Here is a 22,153-nt window from a genome sequence, read left to right on the forward strand (position 1 = left end):
GGATTGTTCAAGGCTAAGAAGCTGAGTGGGCCATGGTGCTGCATACCTGAAAGTTCCAGGCCTTGGGAAGCTGAAGCTCAAGAACCTCAGGAGTTCCCGGGGCTCAGTGGCCAGATCCGATCTCAAAAGGAAAGACAAGAGAAGGGAAGAGGAAGGGGAAGGGCTAGAGGGGAGGGAGGGGAAGGAAGGGAAGGGGAAGCTACAGAAACAATAGCTTCCTTCACCATTACCTCAGAGAGCAGTTCCTGGGGTGTGCCTTGTTCTGCCTCTTCCCGAGCTTCTTCACTTTCTACATCACCCACAAAAAGCTCGCTACATCCTCTCTCTGGGCTGCTTTCCTCGAGCTCATCAGCCTCAGCCTCTGCATCCTCGGTGTCCTTCCAGCTGCCCACATCAAGATCCAGACTGGAGTCCCAAGAGCTGAGGAGGGACCTGCAGTCATTGCTCAACTCAGAGTCATCATGAGAGTCTTGTCCAGAATCCAACCAAACCCACTCACACCCCGCCTGTAAACACATTGAGAAAAATGTGTTAATTAAAAAAAAAAAATAACAAATTCACTCAAATCAACACTCCCATTACACCCCTATCTTCCAAGTTCATAGGAAAGGTCCAGAAATGTCTATTAACTAGGAGGCATAGAGTCTAGATGAAGGGAGAAAATAAAAAAAAATTATGTCTTGGGAAAAAATAGCTTTATGTTTATATTACCCCATTTTAAAACTTGGATTTGTTCATACTCCAAAAGAAGAGAAAGAATTAGAACATATCTGGCTTAATAGACTTGTTTTATTACAAATAACCCAGGAACTCAAAGACAATAAACTTGAGGATAAAAAGGTATTCCTCAGTGTACACCAATTTTAATCTATTATTAACTTATTAATCATTAGTTTCAAAACACTCATGGTTACCTTTGGCATCCTTCTGGTCATATCTGATTGTCAGAATAAAAACAGAAACACTTGAGTTTTATTCATTTGTTTATTCATTTATTTGGAAGTTTTAAAGATTTTGTTTTTAACGTGGTATATCTGTGTGCGTGAGTGAATGAATACGTGTACAGGAGTCCATGGGGTCAGAAGAGGGAGAGATTGATCCCGGCATTACAAGTGGTGGTACCCACCTGATGTAGGTGCTGGGAATCAAACTCAGGCCTTCTGGAAGAACAGCAAGCACTCTTTCAACATGTTGATCCATCTCTCCAGCCCAAAACACAGATTTTAATCACCTTCTTGTTTCCTTTCTTTTGCAATTTTCGTTTTTCTTTCTTTTAAAGACAGGGTCTCATGTAGACTGACCTTGAATTCAGTAGGTAGCTGAGAAGGTGACCTGGTTTTATCTGGTGCTACAAATGGAGTCCAGGATTTCCTCAGTGTTAAGATGACCTAGCTACGTCCCCAGCATCTAGATACAGCTTTCAACACGTCTTCTTTACTTGAGCTCTTGCTTGGCCGCCTTCTTTGTCATTAATTCCTTTAAAGTTTTAACTTTTTTCTCTGTTCAGTTACTTCCTTGGTTTAAAAAAAAATTTTTTTTTTTAAATGACTGTTTCTGTTTCTATGCCTGTGTGAAATGCTGGCGCCTCAGCTGCTGGAGTAAGAGTTTTAAGAGGCCTGATGTGAGTGCTAGAAACTGAATTCAACTTCTCTGCAAGAGCAACACACACTTTGCATCCCACCCTCCCCACTTTCTAGTCTTACTATGTCTTCAAACTCAAAATTCTACTTAAGCTTTACAAGTACGTGCTGGCTGAAATTACCACGTTGTGCCACCATGCCTAGCTTTCTAGCTCCCACCACGAGGTGGAGTGTCTTTTGTCTCATCTTTTCTTCCAATTACATCTCCTTATTTTTGCCCCAACCTTGGTAAGCACATGTATCAGCTTTTTTATCAACTGAAAATCTATCTTTTAATGTATTATATCCACAAACAATTCCATCTTAAATTTTGTATTAGATATGGTCTCAACCATGCAACCCTAGCTAGCCTGAAACTTCCGTGGGCCAGGCTGCCTTGCCTATAGATTCACTTGCCTTTGCCTCTGCAGTGCCTTGGTATTTGTAACACATGCCAGTTTGTGAACTGCTTTGAGTCTTAATTCCTGGACTGACTGAATTCTCTATCACCGCAAAGACTAACTTCTCCCTTAACTTAACAAATTTTACATTTTCAAACAGGGTCTTGTGGTCTATATCTTGCTTTGTAGGCAATTAAATCCCTTTGACCTGATCCACCATCTACCTGCTGAGTGCCAGGATTACAGGTTTGTGTCACAATGGTAAATGAAGGGCTAGGGATAAAATCCAAGGCTTCCTCCACAAACTCTAAGACACTTCCCAAGCCCTCAAATTTTATCAGCCATATCCTTTTGTTTAGATTTTTTTTTTTTTTTTTTTTTTTTTTTTTTTTTTAATGTCAGGGTCTCACTAGGTAGCCCTGGCTAGCCTGGAACTATGTATGTAGACCAGGCTGGCCTGGAACTCACAAGAGATTACTTGCCTGTGGAATCCTAGAATTAAAGGTGTTCAATACCACACCTGGGTTTAAGGATCTTCTTAAACCGTTTTCCTCAAGATAGAATAAAGAACTAAAGAATGCCCCACTATTCATTTTATTTTATTTATTGATTGATTGATTGATTGGTTTTTCGAGACAGGGTTTCTCTGTATAGCTCTGGCTGTCCTGGAACTCACTCTGTAGACCAGGCTGGCCTCGAACTCAGAAATCTGCTTGCCTCTGTCTCCTGAGTGCTGGGATAAAGGCGTGAGCCACCACGCCCAGCTTATTTGCTTTATTTTTAAAAAGGGTCATACTAGTTCATTTCACTGCTGAATCAAATTTTTATTTAGTAACAGAAGTTAGAAGTGAGGACATATTAACACATTACATTTGTGTGCACACATACATGTACATATATATGAGAATGCACATGCCACTATGCCGTGGAGGTCAGAACACACCTTGCAGGAGTCCGTTCTTTCCTCCCACCATGTGGGTTTCAGAGATCAGATTCAGGTGGTCAGGCATGTTAGCAGGTGTCTGAACCCACTGAGAACTCCATGCAGGTCCCACTAATAGATTGTTTTGAGACAATGTCTCCCTCTGTAGCCCAGGCTAGCTTCAAACTGTCAGCTATCCTCTTGCCTCAGTTTTCAGTGTTGGAATTACTGGTATGTTTCCATGGGATTTCTTTCTCCCAGCACTGGCAATTGACAAGGAAACTAGCCAAGAAGCTGTACCATTATACTAGCAAAAACATTCCCAGCCCCAAACATCACAACCCTCAAAAATTAACCTTTACACAAATGTAATAGTAAATTTTGTTTGTTTGTTTTTAAGCACTCTTGGCTTAGCGTGCTACACACACCTGTAATCCAAGCTACTGGGAAAGTTCAAATTGAAAGATTTGAGCTGTAGGCTAGCATTATCAAACAAGGGAGACTCCACCTCAAAATAACCAAACTGATACCGTATACTAGTTCTACCTATAGAGACGCTGACAGCATCGGCAAAGACTGGCATGTCTGCTGCATTTGCCCGTGGTCTAATCCCTAAGAAACATAACCAGATCTTAAAACCCTTAGTACTTCCCAAACATTCAAGAAATGCCCAGTAAATAGTCAAATCATCCTTTTTACACAATCAAGTCCTTTAAAAACACTAATTACTACTTTGGTCTTGACTTACCTCCTCTCAGTCACAGCAGGCAGCTTATGGGACTCCTCAGCTCTAACCATCTTCTCCCATACACACTCAGTTATCATGGTAAAGAAAACACATCTCAAACACAAAGGACACACCAAAGGCCAGAGTTTTCCTTCTGATTGTTATATATACACACTTCACAGGTTTATTATTATTATTTTTTTAAAAATCTGTACACTTCACAAGACAGTACAAATTAGCTACAATCTGCTAGTTACACATTAGGGCATTAACAGAGCCCATGATTTCTGCCCTAAAACAGGCATCTGTGCTACTCCAACTCTCTGAAAAGAGATTTTCTCAACTCATGTCATTTGGCCCAGGCACCTCCTCTTCTGTAATTCCACTTCTGGACTCCCTGCTTCTCAGCCTTTTGACTAAGATCAAGTGTGGAACTGAGCCCACAAGCCCAAGCTAAAGTATCTTGCTTATTTCTATTTCAGGCTCAGCTCAAAGAGGGCGTTCACTTCTTCATCTTCATATCTGCTTCAATGGCACAGCGGCGTCCCCTGGTTCCCCCATCCTAGACAACATCAAAGAAAGGAAGAAAACATGAGTGAGTTGCTTACATAGTAAGAGATGAGGTACAGCAGGAATGCTGGGAATTTGATTTCTTGGGGGAAAGAATCTGCAGAGAATACCGAAGGGATGAGGTGGAAGGGATTTCCTGTTTTCCCACAGAGTAGCTAAAAGAAGACCTGGTATTCTGTGAGTGATACTGTAAGACAGTGTTGTCTTCGTGTCCTCAAAATCCACCTGGTGTCCCACAGACTGACTATATGTCACCCCACCCGGGCGGGCTCAATTGTGTGAAAAGAAATAGTAGAGAAAATGAAAGGTGGGACAGGCACAAAGGGCAGTGGATAGTGAGGTGCGTGGCTAACATACCTGTCCAGTTGTTGGTCCCTATAAGAAAGGCCTTTCCTGCAGACTGACCCTGGCACTAGTTCCCTAGCACCTCCTGACAGTTGTTTTCCATGACATCAGGACAATCAGGCTTCATTCCATCTGCTGTTCTCTCCCTGTAGCCCAGATCCTTCCTCTTGTGCAAAACTTTGCTGTCTTCGATAGATAAAAGATCCTATTAACCAGCCTTGCAATAGCCAGCCACTCGAATGAGGATCCAGTCACTGTTGCAGGCCAATAAGAAAGAATAGAGGTCACGGTGTTCTTCTGCCTGTGGTACAGCTCTACAGGCAAGATGAACTAGTGAACACTTTTGCCGGACCAGACCAGTTTTGCATTTCTAACATGCAAGGATTAAAAAATTTTAGAACGTAAATTGCCAATAGCCAACAGTAAGAATAGAAATAATACCTTGCATTTGTGTAAGATTTTAATTAATTTTTTTTCAAGTTAGTTTCATAACTTATTTAACCCTCACAACATCCCTGTGAGGTAGGCTGGACAGGTATCTCAATCTTACTCTTTTTTTTTTTTCCTTCCAATTATTCTTTTTTTTGTTTTAAAGACTTGTTTTCATTTTATATGTACAAATGTTTGGCCTACATGTGTATATGTGCACCACAAGTGTACAGTGCCTGTGAGGGCCAGAAAAGGGCCTGGAGTCCTTAAAACTGGAATTACAGGCAGTTGTAAGCCACCAGGGGGTTGCTGGAAACCCAACCCAGATCTTCTCAGAGCAGCAAGCGTTCTTAACTGCTGGGTCCCCTCTCTAGTATTCCCACATGCTTTCTTTTGAGACAAGGTCTTACTCTGTGTACTACGTATGCATTGATTCTGCAGGCAATTCTCCTGCCTCTCAACTCATAACTACTTCTATCACACAGATGGAAAATTAAGGCTCTCAAAGGTTATCCAGTGATCGTAGAACCATAGTTTTTTAGCAAGGTCTTTCCCTCACTTCATTGCTCTACCATGAACAAGGTCAGTTTTTTAACTCATGGAATAAACAAACAAAAGCCTTGGGGCTAGATCTATTGTGTTTATCTATAATCCATAAGCTATTATTGTATCTGGTGGTCACTATTATTGTATGTGACATATGTATGGGAGCACACATGCCATGGTGCACATGTGGAGTTCAGAGGACAGCTCTGTGGAGCATTCTTCTTCCACCTTCAGTGGGGTACTGGGGAATCAAACTCAGGTCAGCAGACTGCCATGGCAAGTGCCTGTATCCACTGCATCATCTCACCTGCCCTTGCTGCTGTCTCCCATTGTAAGTTAAGAATTGGTAAAAAGTGGAAGCAAGAAATGAGGAGCAGGTGCGTCCTAGGTCTTTACCCCAAGAATGTCTCAGAGTTCAATGCAGTGACCTTCAAAGTTGCCCCTCCCAACCCTCCACACACACACAAGCAAAGAGACCAGAATGCAGAAGACAAAGAGCTTCTATTCAATGGATAAAAAGAATTTCAAGACATTGCCACAGTCTGCATGTTGGATTTCCCTCTGCCACCCAGGCCCAGCAGGAGCTGAGAATCTTTCTGGCAACATCACCACTTGCAGCCATTCAATACTTACAAAGAGAGAGAGAAGGAAGGCAGGAGAGCCCATGGGGACACTGTCCTGTTAGAGGACAAACAAATACTGATCAGGTTCCACAGAAACTCTCAGCCACAAGTACCCCAAACCTCAGGACAGAGACAAAAGCACCATACACACAAAACAAAGACAAAATTTTAAAACTCAAGAACAAGAGGAAAGAGATCCCACAGCCATCTAGCCATATCTAGCAGCCAACTGCTGTGAACTAATCTATCCCCAACCCTGACAGCACTCTCCCAGAGGATTAATAATTCACTCACTCAGCTCAAACTATCTCCCATGTAACGTATTTTCAGTCATAGCAGCTTTCTTCAACAGTTAGACAGAAGCAAGCCATCACCATTCTAACATCTATGCAGATACCACTGGCTTACAGAAGGTTAGCGGTATTAGAGTAACTTAAGGTTCTCTGGATGTTTTATTTTGGTCTGCTCACCTTCTCTGAAGCATCTTGTTTTCGGGTAGAGTCTCTCCCCCGGAGACTTTTAGCACTGATTCCAGACTCAGATGTTTGCATAATCAACTGTGTGGCCAAGAATTGCTGTAGGGAGAAGAAAAATGGGAGGCCATAAAGATCCAATCCAGTAGGAAAGAACTAACATACTTCACATTTTATAAACAGAACGTATACAGAACTTATACTCTTCTATCCAATTCTTTTTGGCTTACTAAAAGGCTCATTTCCAGCTATTCCTAAAGACTTTAGAAGTGAAAAGAAGCTTTAAAACAAGCCAAAGAGCCTTCAGCAACTAAAGTCACGTGGCAAACTTAACAAAGATACACTACTGCTTCCAGATCAACATCACAAAGGGTGTGTAAGATTGAAGTAGACTACTTGTGATAACTAGGGTTATAAAGTCTTGGTTGAATACATGTGCCACAGTAACTAATAACACCAGCCCTTTATACACTGACCTGAAAACTTCCAAGGGGGCTAGGGATACAGTTTAGATGGACAGTGCTGGTCCAGCAGACATGAAGCCCTGGGCTTGACTCCTAACGTCAGTCAGCTGGGTGTGTGGAGGATGTGATGTAGCTCGCAGGTACCAGATTTGTGCACCCCGTGAAGCACTGGTTTATTAGATTCTTACCAACAAGAACAATAGCAACAACAAAAACCTTCAAAAACTGAATTCATTTGTCCAAGAAAAATACAATTTTTTAAAAGACTTTTATTTTATGTATATCTTCAGACACACCATAAGAGGGCATCAGATCTCATTACAGATAGTTGTGAGTCACCATGTGGTTGCTGGGAATTGAACTCAGGACATGTGGAAGAGCAGTCAGTGCTCTTAACCACTGAGCCAGCTCTCCAGCCCAAAAAGATAGAATTTGTATCATAATTCTTCCATCAAACCAGTCAAATCTATAAAACTTCAGCAAGAAATAAAAATATTTACCAATGAACTCATCAATTCTTCCCTGCATTTCATCCCTACTGAAACAAAAATGAGCATCAATGTACCTGGATCTGTTCCAAGACATCTCTCTGCATCTCTACTGCCATGTGATAGACATCATGGTCTGAGCTATTGTACATAACAGCATTCTGAAACATCAGCATGATGTCACGCTGAAACTCAGCTGTGCTTCGGATCAGTCCATTTTCAATGTTTTTCTTTATAGTTGACAAATCCATAGGCCTAAATAAATAAATAAATAAATAATAAGAGGGGTAACTAGCCACAGAGGAGGATTCACTTGGATTTCCAAGTACAGTATTATTATACAGTCCTGTTCACATATACCTTCAGTATCAGCTACCAAGATTTAAAAGCTAACCCATTATCCCAAAGCTTATACTCAACTCCCCAAAAAGCCAATCTGCATAATAGGCAACAAGAAAAACAGTGATAGGTGCTCATTCTTTTACACTATTAATGACAATACAGTCACTGCAATATAAGCCTTTAACAATCTCAGCACTGGACTGGGCGGTGGTGGCGCACGCCTTTAATCCCAGCACTTGGGAGGCAGAGGCAGGTTGATTTCTGAGTTTGAGGCCAGCCTGGTCTACAAAGTGAGTTCCAGGACAGCCAGGGCTATACAGAGAAACCCTGTCTCAAAAAACAAACAAAACAAAACAAAAACCAAAACCAAAACCAAACAAACAAACAAAAAAAAAAACCCAAAACAACAATCTAAGCACTGGGGAGGCAGAAGCAGAAATTACTCTCACTTTCTGTGAGTTTGAGGCTAGCTTGGTCTATAGAGTTCCAGGTCAACCAGGGCTATATATAGTGAAACCCTGTCTCAAAACAAAACACCACCACCACCACCAACAACAACAACAAAACAAAACAAAACAAAAAAAACCCACCCTTGCTTTAAATAAGGCAAAAATTCACTTAAATCAACACAAATTTTAAGTCAGGTGTAATAGTTGGATGATGGCTTACCTCTGTACAATGCTATGGTAGCCAGGAGCTATGTCATCTGTAACAGGTTGCAGGAACACATTGGCATACCTGACCAAAAAGAATAGGTTTATTATTTATTCTCCAGAAGCAAAAGGAGAGAATTTTCTTCACGTAGTAGAAGGTACTAAGAATCAATGTTAACATAAGCCGTCTCACAGCTTACTCCAATAATTTCCTAAGCCTACAGTGAGGAGCTGGTAATACCTGCTCACCTATGATTTGCTGCAGCCCTCCATACAAGCATGATGGCTTTCTTCCATATTTTCTGAGCCTGAATTGCTTCTTGATCTTCACTGCACACGGAACTGAAATAGATACAAGAGTGCTACTAAGTGGGGGCTGGTGAGATGGCTCTGAGGTTAAGAGCACTGACTGCTCTTCCAAAGGTCCCAAGTTCAAATCCCAGCAACCACATGATGGCTCACAACCATGCTTAACGAGATTTGACGCCCTCTTCTAGTGTGTCTGAAGACAACTACAGTGTACTTACATATAATAAATAGATCTAAAAAAAAAAAAAGTGCTACTAAGCATAAGGAAAGAAAAAAAAAAAAACTGTTTCTCTTCAACTATTTGTTTCAAGCCAAGAAAGGGAAGGTAAATACAATGTGGCTCTATAGTAGAATGCTAGCCTACCACTCAAAAAGTCCTGGGTTCAGTCAGTGCATGTGTACACACACACACACACGTACACACATGGTGGGGTGTAGGAGTATGTCTGTAATTCAAGATCACCCTAAATTACATAGTCTGAGTTGACCACCAGCCTGGAGTACATGAGCCCACCTAAAAATGAGAAGAAAAAAAAAAAAGAAAAAAAAAGGAGGAGGAATCACAGATACTCACAACTGGGAGGAGGCAGGGCTGCTTGGGATGGAGTCTGCCAGAGTGTGTGACTGCAGTGTGGCGTTATGTATACTAAAGCCATCATCACTCTCACTCACAGGGGGCTCATTATCCATCTCAGACAAATAGCCTTCTCCTTGGTCCTCTTCCTTAGGCTCCTCTAGGCTAGCTGCTTCACTGACTCCATCTTCTTCCTCATCCTCACCTGGGGCATCCTTAGATAAGTGTGCATCAGTCAGCAAATGCAAGCAAAGCTACCTAGTAAGGCATTACTAAATGACATCTGTTTGGGGTTAGATGAGCCCTAGAAACCGCCTCACACCAATGTTTGGCTGAGCCCTCTATCACTTATACTTCCCTCTACTTAACTGACTAAGTAAGACATAACTTAGAACCTGGACAAAGAATAAAGCCCAGGATCTTTTTGAAAGGAAGAAAAAAAAAAAAAAAAGCTACTTACTTAAGACTAAGCTAAGAGGCGTTCCTTCTTTCCCCTTGCTCTTGAAAGGAACTCTGACCCTGGATAAAGTTACCAAAAATAGTTTTATTTCATGTCTTTGCTAATGGAGCAAGCTCACCTCACATTATTTTAAATCCCCGTTACTACTACTTTTGTAATTCTAAATAACACCAGATAATTCTCTTTTGATAGTCTAAACTGTGACCTGACTCCTCTGTGATCTTCTAAGTTACTCTGGATGGATGAAAGCTTCTTTGTACATTACAGAAAAGGACAGAAAGGACTGCGTGATCTTTACAACTCTCTCATTAGGGGAAGCACATACTGCTTTGTACTCCCATTAGGTCAGAATGTCCACTTCAGCTTTTCCTCACCTAACTCCTTACCGCTTTACAAGACAAAGATAGGAATTTAGGAATTTACTAAAATTCATTGTAAAAGGTAGTACTGTGGGAAAATCTGATCACATGGCAAGAAGAATAAAGAAAAGTCTGAAATACCTTTATCTGGCTTCCAAAAATAGTCCCTGATTCTTCTTTCAATGAGTCTGCAGAGGAGAGAGAGACTGCCTGAAGATTGTGCCCCTCAGCCTTCCCCTTCCTACGGAGCACGACTCTTCCCTGCAGCTAGCTCTCCTTTCTTTTCAGGCTGGCCTGTCCTACCTCCTCTACTTGCCCACAACCCACAATCCCTGAGAAGTCAGTCAAGAATTCAAATTAGATACAGTTCAAACGTCCTGTCCGTTATTTACCTGACATTTCAAACTTGTGTTGAGTCTCTGCCTCTAAAGGATCTTCAATAGGATTTGAGCCATGTGATGGAGACAACATGCTCTCAGGGGATGCCTGAAGACCAAAAAAGAGTCAGTGCCCTAGTTACTGACAAACTGTTATAGCTCCCACAATTCTATTCTCCAGTGTCAATGAGACCATAGAAGAAATCCCGATGGTTACTCGTCTCATATTTTAATGCTCACTACAGAAGGACAGATAGCACTGATCACAGCCTGTGGCTTTGGATATGTGCAACAAGTCAGAACTCAGGAACTCACACACCCGAGCTCTTCTCACCTAAGTCCTAGCCCTCCTCCTTCCGAGCCCAACTGTGTTCAATACCTCTGTCTTCACAGCTGAAAGTGGCCTCTCATCGCCTTTCCCACTGGAACCATCTGCCTCACCAATGTCTCCAGCTGCAGAACTTCTAGGTTCTTCATCTGAGTCTTGACTCCTGAGTTCTGGTGGCTCCATATTTGGAAGTGGACCAACTCCAGCTACTATCTCAGCCCCAGACATGCCTGGCTCTGGCTCTGTGGGTTCCACCTTAATCTCAACACCCGCATCCCTGATGTCCACCAGTTCATGGAGCCCTTTGTTTTCTGATTCCTCGAAGTCTAGCCTCTCTTGTTTGACTGTCATCTCTGGTGCTGGCAGAGGTACTGGCTTGTCTCGCTCCTGCTGGATAGGGTGCTCCCAGGGGCCAGGCAGGGACTGAGGATCATCATTCTCTTCACAGAACGATAACGCTGCTTCTACAGCTGCCACATCCAGCACTTCAGGGTGATCATCCACCTGTCCCACAATACACACACTGTTGAGAACACAGGGAAAGCCCAGGTCCCTCAGTTTACCAGGTCAGAGTCAGATGCTGAATGTACAGCTGTTCTCTATTACCATTTAGTGGAATGGACAAATGCAGACCCTTGTGCTACGCAGGCAGTGAGAGAGATGGGAAGGAAGGTTAGTTTATCAGAGTACAAAGATGAAAAAGGCAAAAGGAGAACTAAATAATCCTAAGTCAGAGACAGGAAGAAGAGTATAGTGCCCAGGAGACTTTTTAGGATTTTGCTACACAGTTACCTTGTCCTCAATGATGGCAATGATGTCTCCAACTGTTTCAAAGTCCAACTCTTCACCTGTGTAAGACACAGCAATATCCATCTTCTCTGCTAGATCCAAGTCTTCCTTCCCATCTATGCTTGGAGCCTTTGATCCACCAGGAGCCTCTGCTACCCCTGAGCGGAAACACTCTTCTTTGATGGAATTAATGATCATGGAGATTTCATTGCTATCCATGGAAACAGTCACAGTGTGTGGATCCCCCACAGCTTCCAGGGGTACACAGGGCTCAGGCTGGCTCACTGATGAACAAGAAGAAAAGGCAACTCAGAAGCTGACCCAGTATTAAGTGACACCCTGAGATCACACCAGGACTGTACACACTCAAGGTCAAAAACTTATTTCTGACCATGCTTTCTTCTCCCTCGTTTTATTTATAAAGTAAAGTGAGAATACAGCCTCAAGCCTGCTTATGTTATTGCACTTAACTTGCCCCACCCAACTCACAAACACACACCCACTTCTATCCTTGTAGTCCTAAGGATAAAGATGGTCCAAGTCTATGGAGAACAGAAGTATCTAGGTGGGAGATCATGGTCTTGGCCACCTTTCTCTATCTAAGGTTTGGTCCTATGGCTGCTCAGGGCGTGGGTCAGGGACGCACCTGGAGCTACACTTTCAGAAGTGGAGACAGCCGGAGCAGAGGATGGTGCTGGCAGCGCAGGCATCATGACAATGGTAGCCTGGGACACAGACTCTACAGGGGGTGGCACAAGCTTAACTGGAGGCTCACTGGCAACAGTAGTGAAGGAAGGAAGAGGAGTGGTGAACTGTGTGGGACCAGCTTCTAAAAGCCGGGAAAGAGTGGGAGCACCTGACAAAGAAGTACACAAAGTGAGGGAAGACAGCACATGAACAAGAAGCTACAGCCACTCTAGGACTTAAGAATATGTTATAGTTTCAAAGAACAAAAGTAAATTCTGTGTTGAATAAGCTATCACCTACACCCCTCCTTTCTTTAACCTCACCTAAGATCTTCCAGATAGGAACAACCTAAGTACCAGATTATACACTGTATATATTAAACCTGGGTGGTCATTTCCTCTGAAGAAAAATAAGCAGTCATTGACAATAAAAACGACTGGTATGACAGGCAAGAGGCTAAGGAAGGAGCAGAGTTCAATGGCTACTGAGCAAAATCCTGGGCAGCTCGAGGTCCACATCAAGACCCTGCCCCAAAAACCAAAACCAAAACCAAAACCAACCAACCAACCAACCAAAAAAAAAAAAAAAAAAAAGAAAAAAGAAACGGAGGAAAAACCCCTTCTACTTCTGAGATTCAGCACACGTATACCACCTAAGTTCAAAATATTAATCAAATACCAATCTCTTATATGGTATTACTATTTTTCCTTCACATTTTGTTATTTAATTTTTAACACATCCCTGTGAAGTATATATGCCACCATTAATAAAAAAGGAAACTAAGGCTCAATAGTTAAGATGCCTCTCCAAGATAACAAAACCAATAAATGTTGTTGATCTGAGGTTCAAACTAGGTTTTTGGTTCTAAATCTCTTACCCTTACTTTAAAATCACCAGAGTCTCTAGCATCTTTCCATAAATCTGCAAGCACTAATATATTGCAAACATTAATAAAATAGAAAACAGTCTCAATAGTTACCATTCAAAGTCACAACATCAAATAGTATGCAAGACATGAGATTCAAGCCCAAATCTCCAGTTGTAAATTTCTTTTCCTATTTCCTAGTCTCATGGATCTCTGGCATCTTTTCACATTTTACAAGACAGAGAAATACCTTCACTACTAACTTTACTGTTTCTTTGATCATTACCTATACTGTGGTAAATTAGAGCTATCAATATTTTACATATGCAATGGATCAATAATCTCAAATACGACATTGTTTAATAGAAAACTATCTCCAAAGCAAAGTCTAAAAACTGTAATTGGGCCCGAAATACAAGATGACTACATTCTTTCTAATAAACATGAAAGGGACAAACAGCAGCTTACCTGAGGCAGCCGGGGAGGCTGCCACAGCACTGGTTGTTGGCTGTATCTCCCCACCATGTATCATGGGAAGAGCCCCGCCTACCTCCAAGAGAACCCCTGTGCTGTTCAGATGGCCAGAGGGCACAGGCATTTCACTCTCATTTACCTACCAGGGAAGAACAGAGGTGAAGGCTATTCTCAAGCTCTTTAACTACCACTTCCCCCCAAAACAAAACAAAACAAAACCAAACCACACTACAGTAGTCAACGAAACTTCTTGAAACTAAAACCTAGTATCCACAGAAAATAATTCAAGATAGAAGGGAAATTCTAAACTACAATATTCATTCAGAACTTAAGTGTCAAGAGTTCTTTCTCTAGGGGAAGAAAACCACAGTAACTATCGTTCAGACACCTTAGGATCCAAGGATCCTAATGTATTGTTTTTTTTTAAGTTAACCTTTAACTAGGACATTTTTTTCCCTGTTTTTTTTTTCCTTCCTTTCTTCCTTCCTTCCTTTCTTTTTTTTTTTTTGGTTGCTGATTTTTTTTTCCCCCAAGTCTTATTTTAGGGCCCAGGCATTCCCTTCCAAGTACTAAATCACCACAGCTCTCAAACACCCACAGAAGTCTCCATACCAGTCTGGGGCTAGTAGGCAGGAGGCTGCCCTTCTTCAAGAGCTCTGACAGCAGAGGGGAGGGGGGTGGAGTTGCTTTCTGTCCAAGCATCTTTTTCTGGGGTGAATCATCTGTTATTGGGGTCATGGGGGCTTCTAAGGGTGCAGAGCCTGGAGGAAGGGTGTCAGGAATCCCAGGAAACGAGGTGACTGGGGTACTCGGCAAAGTCCCAGGGGTTACCTAAGAGACAACAGAGAACCTTTATCTGACTTTTCAAACTATGGAAGGTCCCCTACTAACCTGGCTGGGTTAGTGTGTCTATTATTTTATTAGTTCTGAATGGAAATAACCAGAAACCATCTACACTTCCTTCCCATAGTATTTTCTCTTCCACTCACTCTAACCCACAACCCAATCATTCTGTCCAAGCTGCTATTTTCTAACTCCTTAAACACCATGGCTATTATATTTATAAAGAAATGGTCTCTTTCTTCAGCAGTAACTTTATAAGACTAAATACATTGACAGATAATCCACACAGTCTTTTCGCTATCCCTCAACAGTCAGAGCACCTTTGGTCCATCCTTACAGCAGAAGCGTGTGTAAAAAACTAAGTCTTTGGTCATCCTTACAGCAGAAGCGTGTGTAAGAAACTAAGTCTTCAGTGCTTAGGCCAAGAGTTGCTTCTAGGCAAAAAGTGTGCTTTCCTATTATTCAGCTCTCTGCTGGCTTATTGTCCCTTCACAAATCAATTTCAATAAATACAAATACACTTACCCCAGAGGTAGCCTCTTCCATAGTGGTTGGAGTCAAGTCTCCAAGTGGGTAATCGCCTCCTGGGGAGGCAGAGTCTACAGGAGAGCGGACCATCACAGTCGGTAACCGGCGCGGAGGCGTTTTCACTGCTTGTCGAGCTACAACAGAAGCAACAGATGAAATCTTCAGGGTTAAATAAGTGAAACCAGCCACTGTTATACCCTGAAGCAGAGATTAGAAATTTTATTACTACTTTTTAGTTTAGTTTTTCAAACTCAGGGCAATCCTCACATTAAACAAATTAACTACTTAACTACTTCAAAGGTCCTTGCTGTAGCACATGGTTTACATCTCAACATCTTCTGCAGCAACTTAAGAATCTGCTTTTAGAAAGAGGAGAAGGCCTCACTGGTTCTCACCATGTAGTCTGTCTTACAGTTGCTAACACCCATGTTTCCCTCCTACCTCACCACCCAAGATGAACTCTTGATCCCATCCTCCTTTTGATTCCAATTCCAAATTCTGGGATTACAGGAGGGCGTGGGGGTGGGGGTGGGTGGTGTCTCTCACAATGTAGCCCTAGCTGGCCTGAAACCCACTACATAAACTGGACTGGCTCACAGAGATCTTCCTGCCTCAGCCTTCCCAATGCTAGCAATAACAATGTATACCTCCGCACTTGGCTCACTTCACGGCTGACCTTTTTTATTGGCCTCTGAGCTCTAGAACCTTAATTAAGGTTAATAAGATGGTTCTTGCTGGATGATCTAAGGTCAATTTCTGGGACCAATCTGGTGAGAGGAGAAAATGGACTTTCACAGCTTGTTCTTTGGTCTATACATATCCACCATGTGACATGTATCCATGTCTCCACTTCTAAACAAGCAAATGTAGAAAAAAAAATTGAAGGAAAAAAAAAAAACCTGGGTGTTGGTGGTGGGGCACACATTTAATCCCAGCACTAGAGATGCAGAGGCTCATTGGAGTTGGAGGCCAGCCTGGTCTACAAAGTGACTGCCAGGGCTACACAGAGAAACCCTATCTTGGGGATAGGGGTGGGAGTACTCAAAAAATAAATATATGAAGAGAATAAAAATAAATAAATAAGTAAAACCTTAAATTATATTCAGTCTGCCATTATCAAGCTTGTGAGTCCTACAAGTAAATCAGAGACCTAGGGAGTACGAGAGACCTCATTTTTCGAAGTATTTCTTCTTGAACATAAAGGATGGTTTATTCTGGTAGAAAAGAGATAACAGGAATGATTTTTTTCTCTGTAGTTGTTTGTTATGCTAGAGACTAAGACTCATGCATGCTAAGCAAGGGTTTACTACTGGGCTCCATTCTTTACCCAGACACCTTATTTTATGAGACTTCTATGCATATGCACACAATAAATCTGTACATTTTTCCTGTTCACTGCCAGTTTGCTCCAGAGATTCAAAATCACTCAAACTTTAGAGAGAAGAGGAAAAGTTTTAACTGCCTTACAGTTTAGCAGATAAGTCAGGAGCCTAAGATACTGGGCTTGATCCACGGTCTACGACTGGGAAATCATGGGACATGACAAAAATTAGTGACTGGAAAATACAAAAGATGAAAGAACTCTGATGGGGTAGGCGCTGATCCTTGTGAAAGCTTGTTTATTTATTGCTACCTGGAGGTCTAATTTTAGCAGGCATGCACAAGGCCCTCAGCTCAATCCTTAGCAGAAAAACAAAAAGAATAATGTTTTGAGGGAAAAAAAGAAGGGGAGGGACATGATAAATGCTGCAAGTCAACACAACTGTGGACTGTACATTAGAAAACAATCGGCAGCTAACTCTCCATAGAGCAGTGGCCATCACACTCCTCTAACTACACAGTCACTGTCATTAGCATGCAGAACCACATGGTCAATGCTAACAGAAGCACGAAACTCAGCTTACCCTGGTACGCAGCATCGGTGGCCTTCCTTTTTACTTCAGCCTCTTCCTCTTCCAATTTCTTTTTCCTAAAAAAGGAAAAGAATTGAGCTATGTCAGCCAGCTCGAGCTCCTCTCCATAGTTCACAACACACTTATAAAAAAGTGTTCGGACACACTGGCAGAGCACAAATGGAACCTACATTGCAATGTCATTGCAGAGCTCGTCCAGTCTGCTGTCCATGTGCCCAGCTTGGATTAGTTCTGCATCTCTTTTCAGACGCCTATAGAAACAAAGAGGCAGACAGTAGTTCTCGTCACAATTTCTTAGTTCTTAAGTTTCTGGGTTGTTGAGACAGGGTCTTCCTCTATAGCTCAAGCTGGGCTCAAACTTAATGTTGGGATTACAGGCATGAGCTACCATACTCTTTTTTTGTTGTTGTTTTGTTTTTCAAGACAGGGTTTCTCTGTGTAGACCAGGCTGGCCTCGAATTCAGAAATCCACCTGCCTCTGCCTCCTGAGTGCTGGGATTAAAGGCATGCACCACCACACCCAGCGCTACCATACTCTTTTATTACTTTATGTGTGTGTGTGTGTATTCAAGTACAGGTGGACACATTTCACAGCACATGAGGTCACAGGCCATCTCCTACCACCTGGGTCCCTTCCATCGCTGCCACTGAGTTGTCTAATCACCACCTACTATAAACCACATTCAGAGCTTTGTACTTGTGGTCTCAAGTTACCGTTTCATTTCAAACTCCTGAGTAGCTGCTGTAGACATACCATGCATCCAGCATTTTAACTATATCCCTCCCCTCCCCTCCCCTCCCCTCCTCCCTCCCTTCTTCTCTTCCTCCTCCCCATCTCTCCCTCTCCCTCCCTTTCTTTTCTTATAGGATTTATTTACTTATTATATGTAAGTACACTGTAGCTGTCTTCAGACACCCCAGACGAGATTCAGTTATCATTGCAGATGGTTGTGAGCCACCATGTGGTTGCTGGGATTTGAACTCAGGGCCTTTGGAAGAGCAGTCAGTGCTCTTAAACACTGAGCCATCTCTCCAGCCCTCTTTCTTGTATTTTAAAGACAGGTTTCTCTGGGGAGCCCTGACTGTCCTAGAACTCACTGAGGACCAGGCTAGTTTTGAACTAAGAGCTCCGCCTGCCTCTGCCTCCTAGGTGCTAGGATTAAAGCGTGCGTCACCAGAGGATGATGGACCCGAGCTTAGTTTACAGACAGAGTTCAGGCCAGCAAGGACTATACAGTGAGACCCTGCCACTCATCAACACCAACTTAACCTTGTATGTACCAGAAGTCAGCTTTTTATGTCTTTCCAACGCCCCTCCCAAATCACCCCATAACTACCTGTATCTCTCCTGTGTCTCCTTTATGACTTTCTTCAGTTCTTCAACTCTCTCAGCAGTCAGTTTGCGAACAATAACATCTTCAACAGTTTCTACCACTTCTCCTTTTTCACCCCGTTTCCGTCTGTGGAAAATCAAACAATAAATCCAAATTTAAGTAAAAGGACATTTGTTTCCACTTGTATTCTTTGAGCCTTTCTACCATGTAATCATAACATCTGCTATACTTTCTCACCCAGAAAGATATATTTCCACAGTGAACCCTTCCTGACCAAACAGATGTACCTGGGTTTATACTCACTTTGGAGTCTCAGTAGTCTCCAAGAGCTCAGAATACTGAGAAGCACAATGCTATAAAAGAAAGAAAGAAAAATGTGATAAGCAAGCTTGGAACCAAGCTTTCAAAGTTTCAACAAAGAGTAATAAGACTCAGTGAGGATATCTATTCATGATTGTGTTGTTAGCTGGCCGTGGTGGGAAGCAGAGGCAAAGGATGATACATAGTGAAACCCTACCTCTAAAGAGACTCACTGTGTGTCTGGGGCTGGGAAGGTGGCTTAGTGGGTAAATAACCTGAACTCAATTCCCAGAACTCAGGATGAAACTGATTGCTGAGAGTTAGCCTCTGACTTCCATACACGAACACACAAAAAACTACTACTAAATTTTTTTTTTTTTCAATGGCACTGGGCAGTGGTGGTACACGCCTTTAATCCCAGCACTTGGGAGGCAGAGGAAGTCGGATTTCTGAGTTCGAGGCTAGCATGATATACAGACTGAGTTCCAGGACAGCCAGGGCCAGGGCCATACAGAGAAACCCTGTCTTAAGAAACCAAAAAAAAAAAAAAAAAAAAAAAAAAAAAAAAAGGCTTTTTTTTTTTTTTGCCATTCTAAATTTTTTTTCCACTTTTTTTTTTTTTTTAAAGATTTATTTATTTATTATATGTAAGTACACTTTAGCTGTCTTCAGACACTCCAGAAGAGGGAGTCAGATCTGTTATGGATGGTTGTGAGTCACCATGTGGTTGCTGGGATTTGAACTCCGAACCTTCGGAAGAACAGTCGGGTGCTCTTACCCACTGAGCCATCTCACCAGCCCAATATTTTATTTTTATTAAATTAAAATTTTATCTTTATTACATTTAAAATACTAAGATACTTTCACTTAAAATCTTATTTTTTATTTATGTCTGTGTATGTATGCCTTCATGAATTTATGTGTGCTATCTGCCTTAAGGTGCCCTCAGAGACCAGAGAAGGTACTGGATTCCCAGAAACTAGAGTTATTTAAAAGCCACCAGATGCAGGTGCTAGGAACCAAATCCGAGTCCTTTGAAGAGTTTTTAAGTGTTCTTAACCACTAAGCCTTCTTTCCAGTCCTTTTTCACTTTTTAAAAAATTAATTAAAATGTTAAAAAATATTTTATGTGCATTCGTATTTTGCCTGCATGTATAAGAGTGTCAGATTCCCTAAACTGTAGGTGCAGACAGCTGTGAACTGCTATGTGGGTACTGAGATTTGAACTTGGGTCCTCAGAGAGAGTTCAGTGCTCTTAACTTCTGAGCCATCTCCTTAGCTCCTACTGTGTTCACATGTTCACACACATGCATTAGTATGGTACTTGTGTGTGCACATGCATGTGGACACCCAAGATGAAATCTGGGAGTCTTCCTCAATCAGTCTTTACCTTATTCTTTGAAGTAGGGTCTCATAAAGAAACTGGAGCTTATTGTTTTGACTAGTCTAGAAAGGCAGCTTGCTCCAAGGATTACTTACTGCTTCTGTTCCAGCCAGTGTAATAACTGGCGGGCTGCCACGGCTTCTTGGTATGTTAAGTGGGTTTAAGGATCTGAACTTCAGTCTCTGTGCTTGTGCAGCCAAAACTTTACCCACTGAGCCACACTCCCACAGCCATGGTTTCTTTTGGTTTTCTTTTTTGTTTTTAAAGGTTTATTTATTTAATATAATTAATATATATATAACACTGTAGCTGTCTTTAGACACACCAGAAGAGGGCATCAGATCCTATTACAGATGGTTGTGAGTCACCATGTGGTTGCTGGGATTTGAACTCAGGACCTCTGGAAGAGCAGTCGGTGCTCTTAACCACTGAGCCTCCAGGCTTTGTTATACAGCCCCGGTTGGCTTGTAACTCTGCATGTAAACCAGGCTGATCTCGCACATGCTAACATGCTCCTACCTATCTCCCAACTGCTAAAATTACAGGTATGCACCAGCACACCTAGCCTATAGCACTGTAAGTTATTTTTCCCCTTCATGATACCAAAAACCTTGTAGGCAACAAGACAAAACCTGGTAAAGAATCAATTTCATATTCCAATGAGCATAAAAGAAAGTCTGATTGATAACTTACTTTTTGAGAGAACCAGTCTGGAGGCCGGCCAGGTTCTGCAAAGGGCTTGATCGCTCTGCTAACTGATACCCTACAAAATAAGAGAAGCCTTGAGGTGCGCCGAGCTCAAAGTGTAGAGATCACATAGAATAAAGGACTACAACTAAAGTACTAGAATGCCTTTCCGTTATTATTAACTCTATTTACCTACTTTTCAGTGCTGGGAATAAAAACCTGAGGTTCACAAACATGTTAGGTAAGTGCTCCCCCACAGCCATACCTCTAGTTCTGGAATACCGGATGATGGAAAATGACGCAACCATTTACAAAGCAACTCGGGCTGGTGAAATGGCCCAGTAGGTAAAGGAAAGGCACTTGCTGCCAAGCCTGGCCCTGACTCCACCCCCAGAACCTACAATCTTCTATACCTACTATAGCTACTATAGCTACAGGGTAGGAGGACCACTTCTTAACTCCCACCCCACCACAGTGGTTTGCATATACACATACACGCACAATAAGTAAAAATGCAACGATAGAATCTTTAAATGAATCCAGGGCCTCACCTAGGTAGGCAAATACTATATGACAAAACTATAGTATATGGCAGCCTGGATTAATTTTTGAAATTGGCTCTATGGCCTTTGAGAAACCAGTTCATATATTTAATATAGCTTTCATTTAGGACTGGTTTTTGAGAAGCCTCCACCCTGCTCTCATTTTCCTTCTGAGTAGTCCCTTTCTCTCTTAAGCCTCATTATGAAACTTTAAAACACTTTTTTTTTTTTTGGTTTTTTGAGACAGGGTTTCTCTGTGTAGCCCTGGCTGTCCTGGAGCTCACTCTGTAGACCAGGCTGGCCTCGAACTCAGAAATCCGCCTGCCTCTGCCTCCCGAGTGCTGGGATTAAAGGTGTGCGCCACTACTGCCCGGCGTGATGCCTTCTTTTTGAATTGTTAAATATCAACTATATTTGGGAGGGATAAAAAAAAGCCACACACACACCAGATTTGATGGTTTTTAAAAGCAGACAACAGCTGGGCAGGTATGAAGATGTGTACCTGTGATCCCAGCACCTTGGAGGCAGAAACAGGAAGATTACCCAAGGCCAGTCTAGCTTACCAGGCAAGTTCTAGGTCAGTCAGAGCAATAGAGTGAGACCCAGTCTAAAAACACCTATACACATAATGACAAAAGGTGCAGAAAAAACATTAACTGGTGTTGAAATTTATAAGCCCATCTCAATAGTTAAAATTAATGGTGTTTTGTTGTGTTTGGTCAGAGTCTCAAGTATCCAAGCAAGCCCTGACCTAAGGATGACCCAGAACTTCTGACCCCCCTGCCTCAACATCCTCCT

The 22,153-nt window shown here is 42.2% G+C and overlaps 1 protein-coding gene across 4 annotated transcripts in view; it reads right to left on the bottom strand.

Moving 5' to 3' along the window:
• Positions 1-22,153, bottom strand: part of Brd8 (bromodomain containing 8) — a 43,961-nt gene that overhangs the window by 16,592 nt on the left and 5,216 nt on the right. The window contains exons 3-22 of one of the 4 annotated variants that reach the window (XM_021150671.3): positions 20,820-20,889; positions 18,746-18,795; positions 18,446-18,568; positions 17,279-17,359; positions 17,100-17,164; positions 15,193-15,329; positions 14,437-14,655; positions 13,819-13,963; positions 12,445-12,654; positions 11,802-12,082; positions 11,061-11,513; positions 10,697-10,790; positions 10,446-10,492; positions 9,486-9,700; positions 8,852-8,944; positions 8,619-8,687; positions 7,685-7,862; positions 6,653-6,757; positions 6,193-6,237; positions 231-506 (exon numbers count right to left, since the gene is read on the bottom strand). In XM_021150671.3, the coding sequence (XP_021006330.1) occupies positions 231-506; positions 6,193-6,237; positions 6,653-6,757; positions 7,685-7,862; positions 8,619-8,687; positions 8,852-8,944; positions 9,486-9,700; positions 10,446-10,492; positions 10,697-10,790; positions 11,061-11,513; positions 11,802-12,082; positions 12,445-12,654; positions 13,819-13,963; positions 14,437-14,655; positions 15,193-15,329; positions 17,100-17,164; positions 17,279-17,359; positions 18,446-18,568; positions 18,746-18,795; positions 20,820-20,889 (2,956 nt within the window). Of the gene's footprint in view, positions 1-230; positions 507-2,677; positions 4,232-6,192; positions 6,238-6,652; positions 6,758-7,684; positions 7,863-8,618; positions 8,688-8,851; positions 8,945-9,485; positions 9,701-10,445; positions 10,493-10,696; positions 10,791-11,060; positions 11,514-11,801; positions 12,083-12,444; positions 12,655-13,818; positions 13,964-14,436; positions 14,656-15,192; positions 15,330-17,099; positions 17,165-17,278; positions 17,360-18,445; positions 18,569-18,745; positions 18,796-20,819; positions 20,890-22,153 lie in introns of those variants that run through there. The other 3 variants (XM_021150674.3, XM_021150676.3, XM_085833585.1) reach the window with 3 other exon arrangements.

This window comes from Mus caroli, unplaced genomic scaffold (genome assembly GCF_978045245.1).
Source record: "Mus caroli unplaced genomic scaffold, Mus_caroli_1 scaffold_19, whole genome shotgun sequence".
In the NCBI taxonomy this organism is placed as follows: Eukaryota; Metazoa; Chordata; class Mammalia; order Rodentia; family Muridae; genus Mus; species Mus caroli.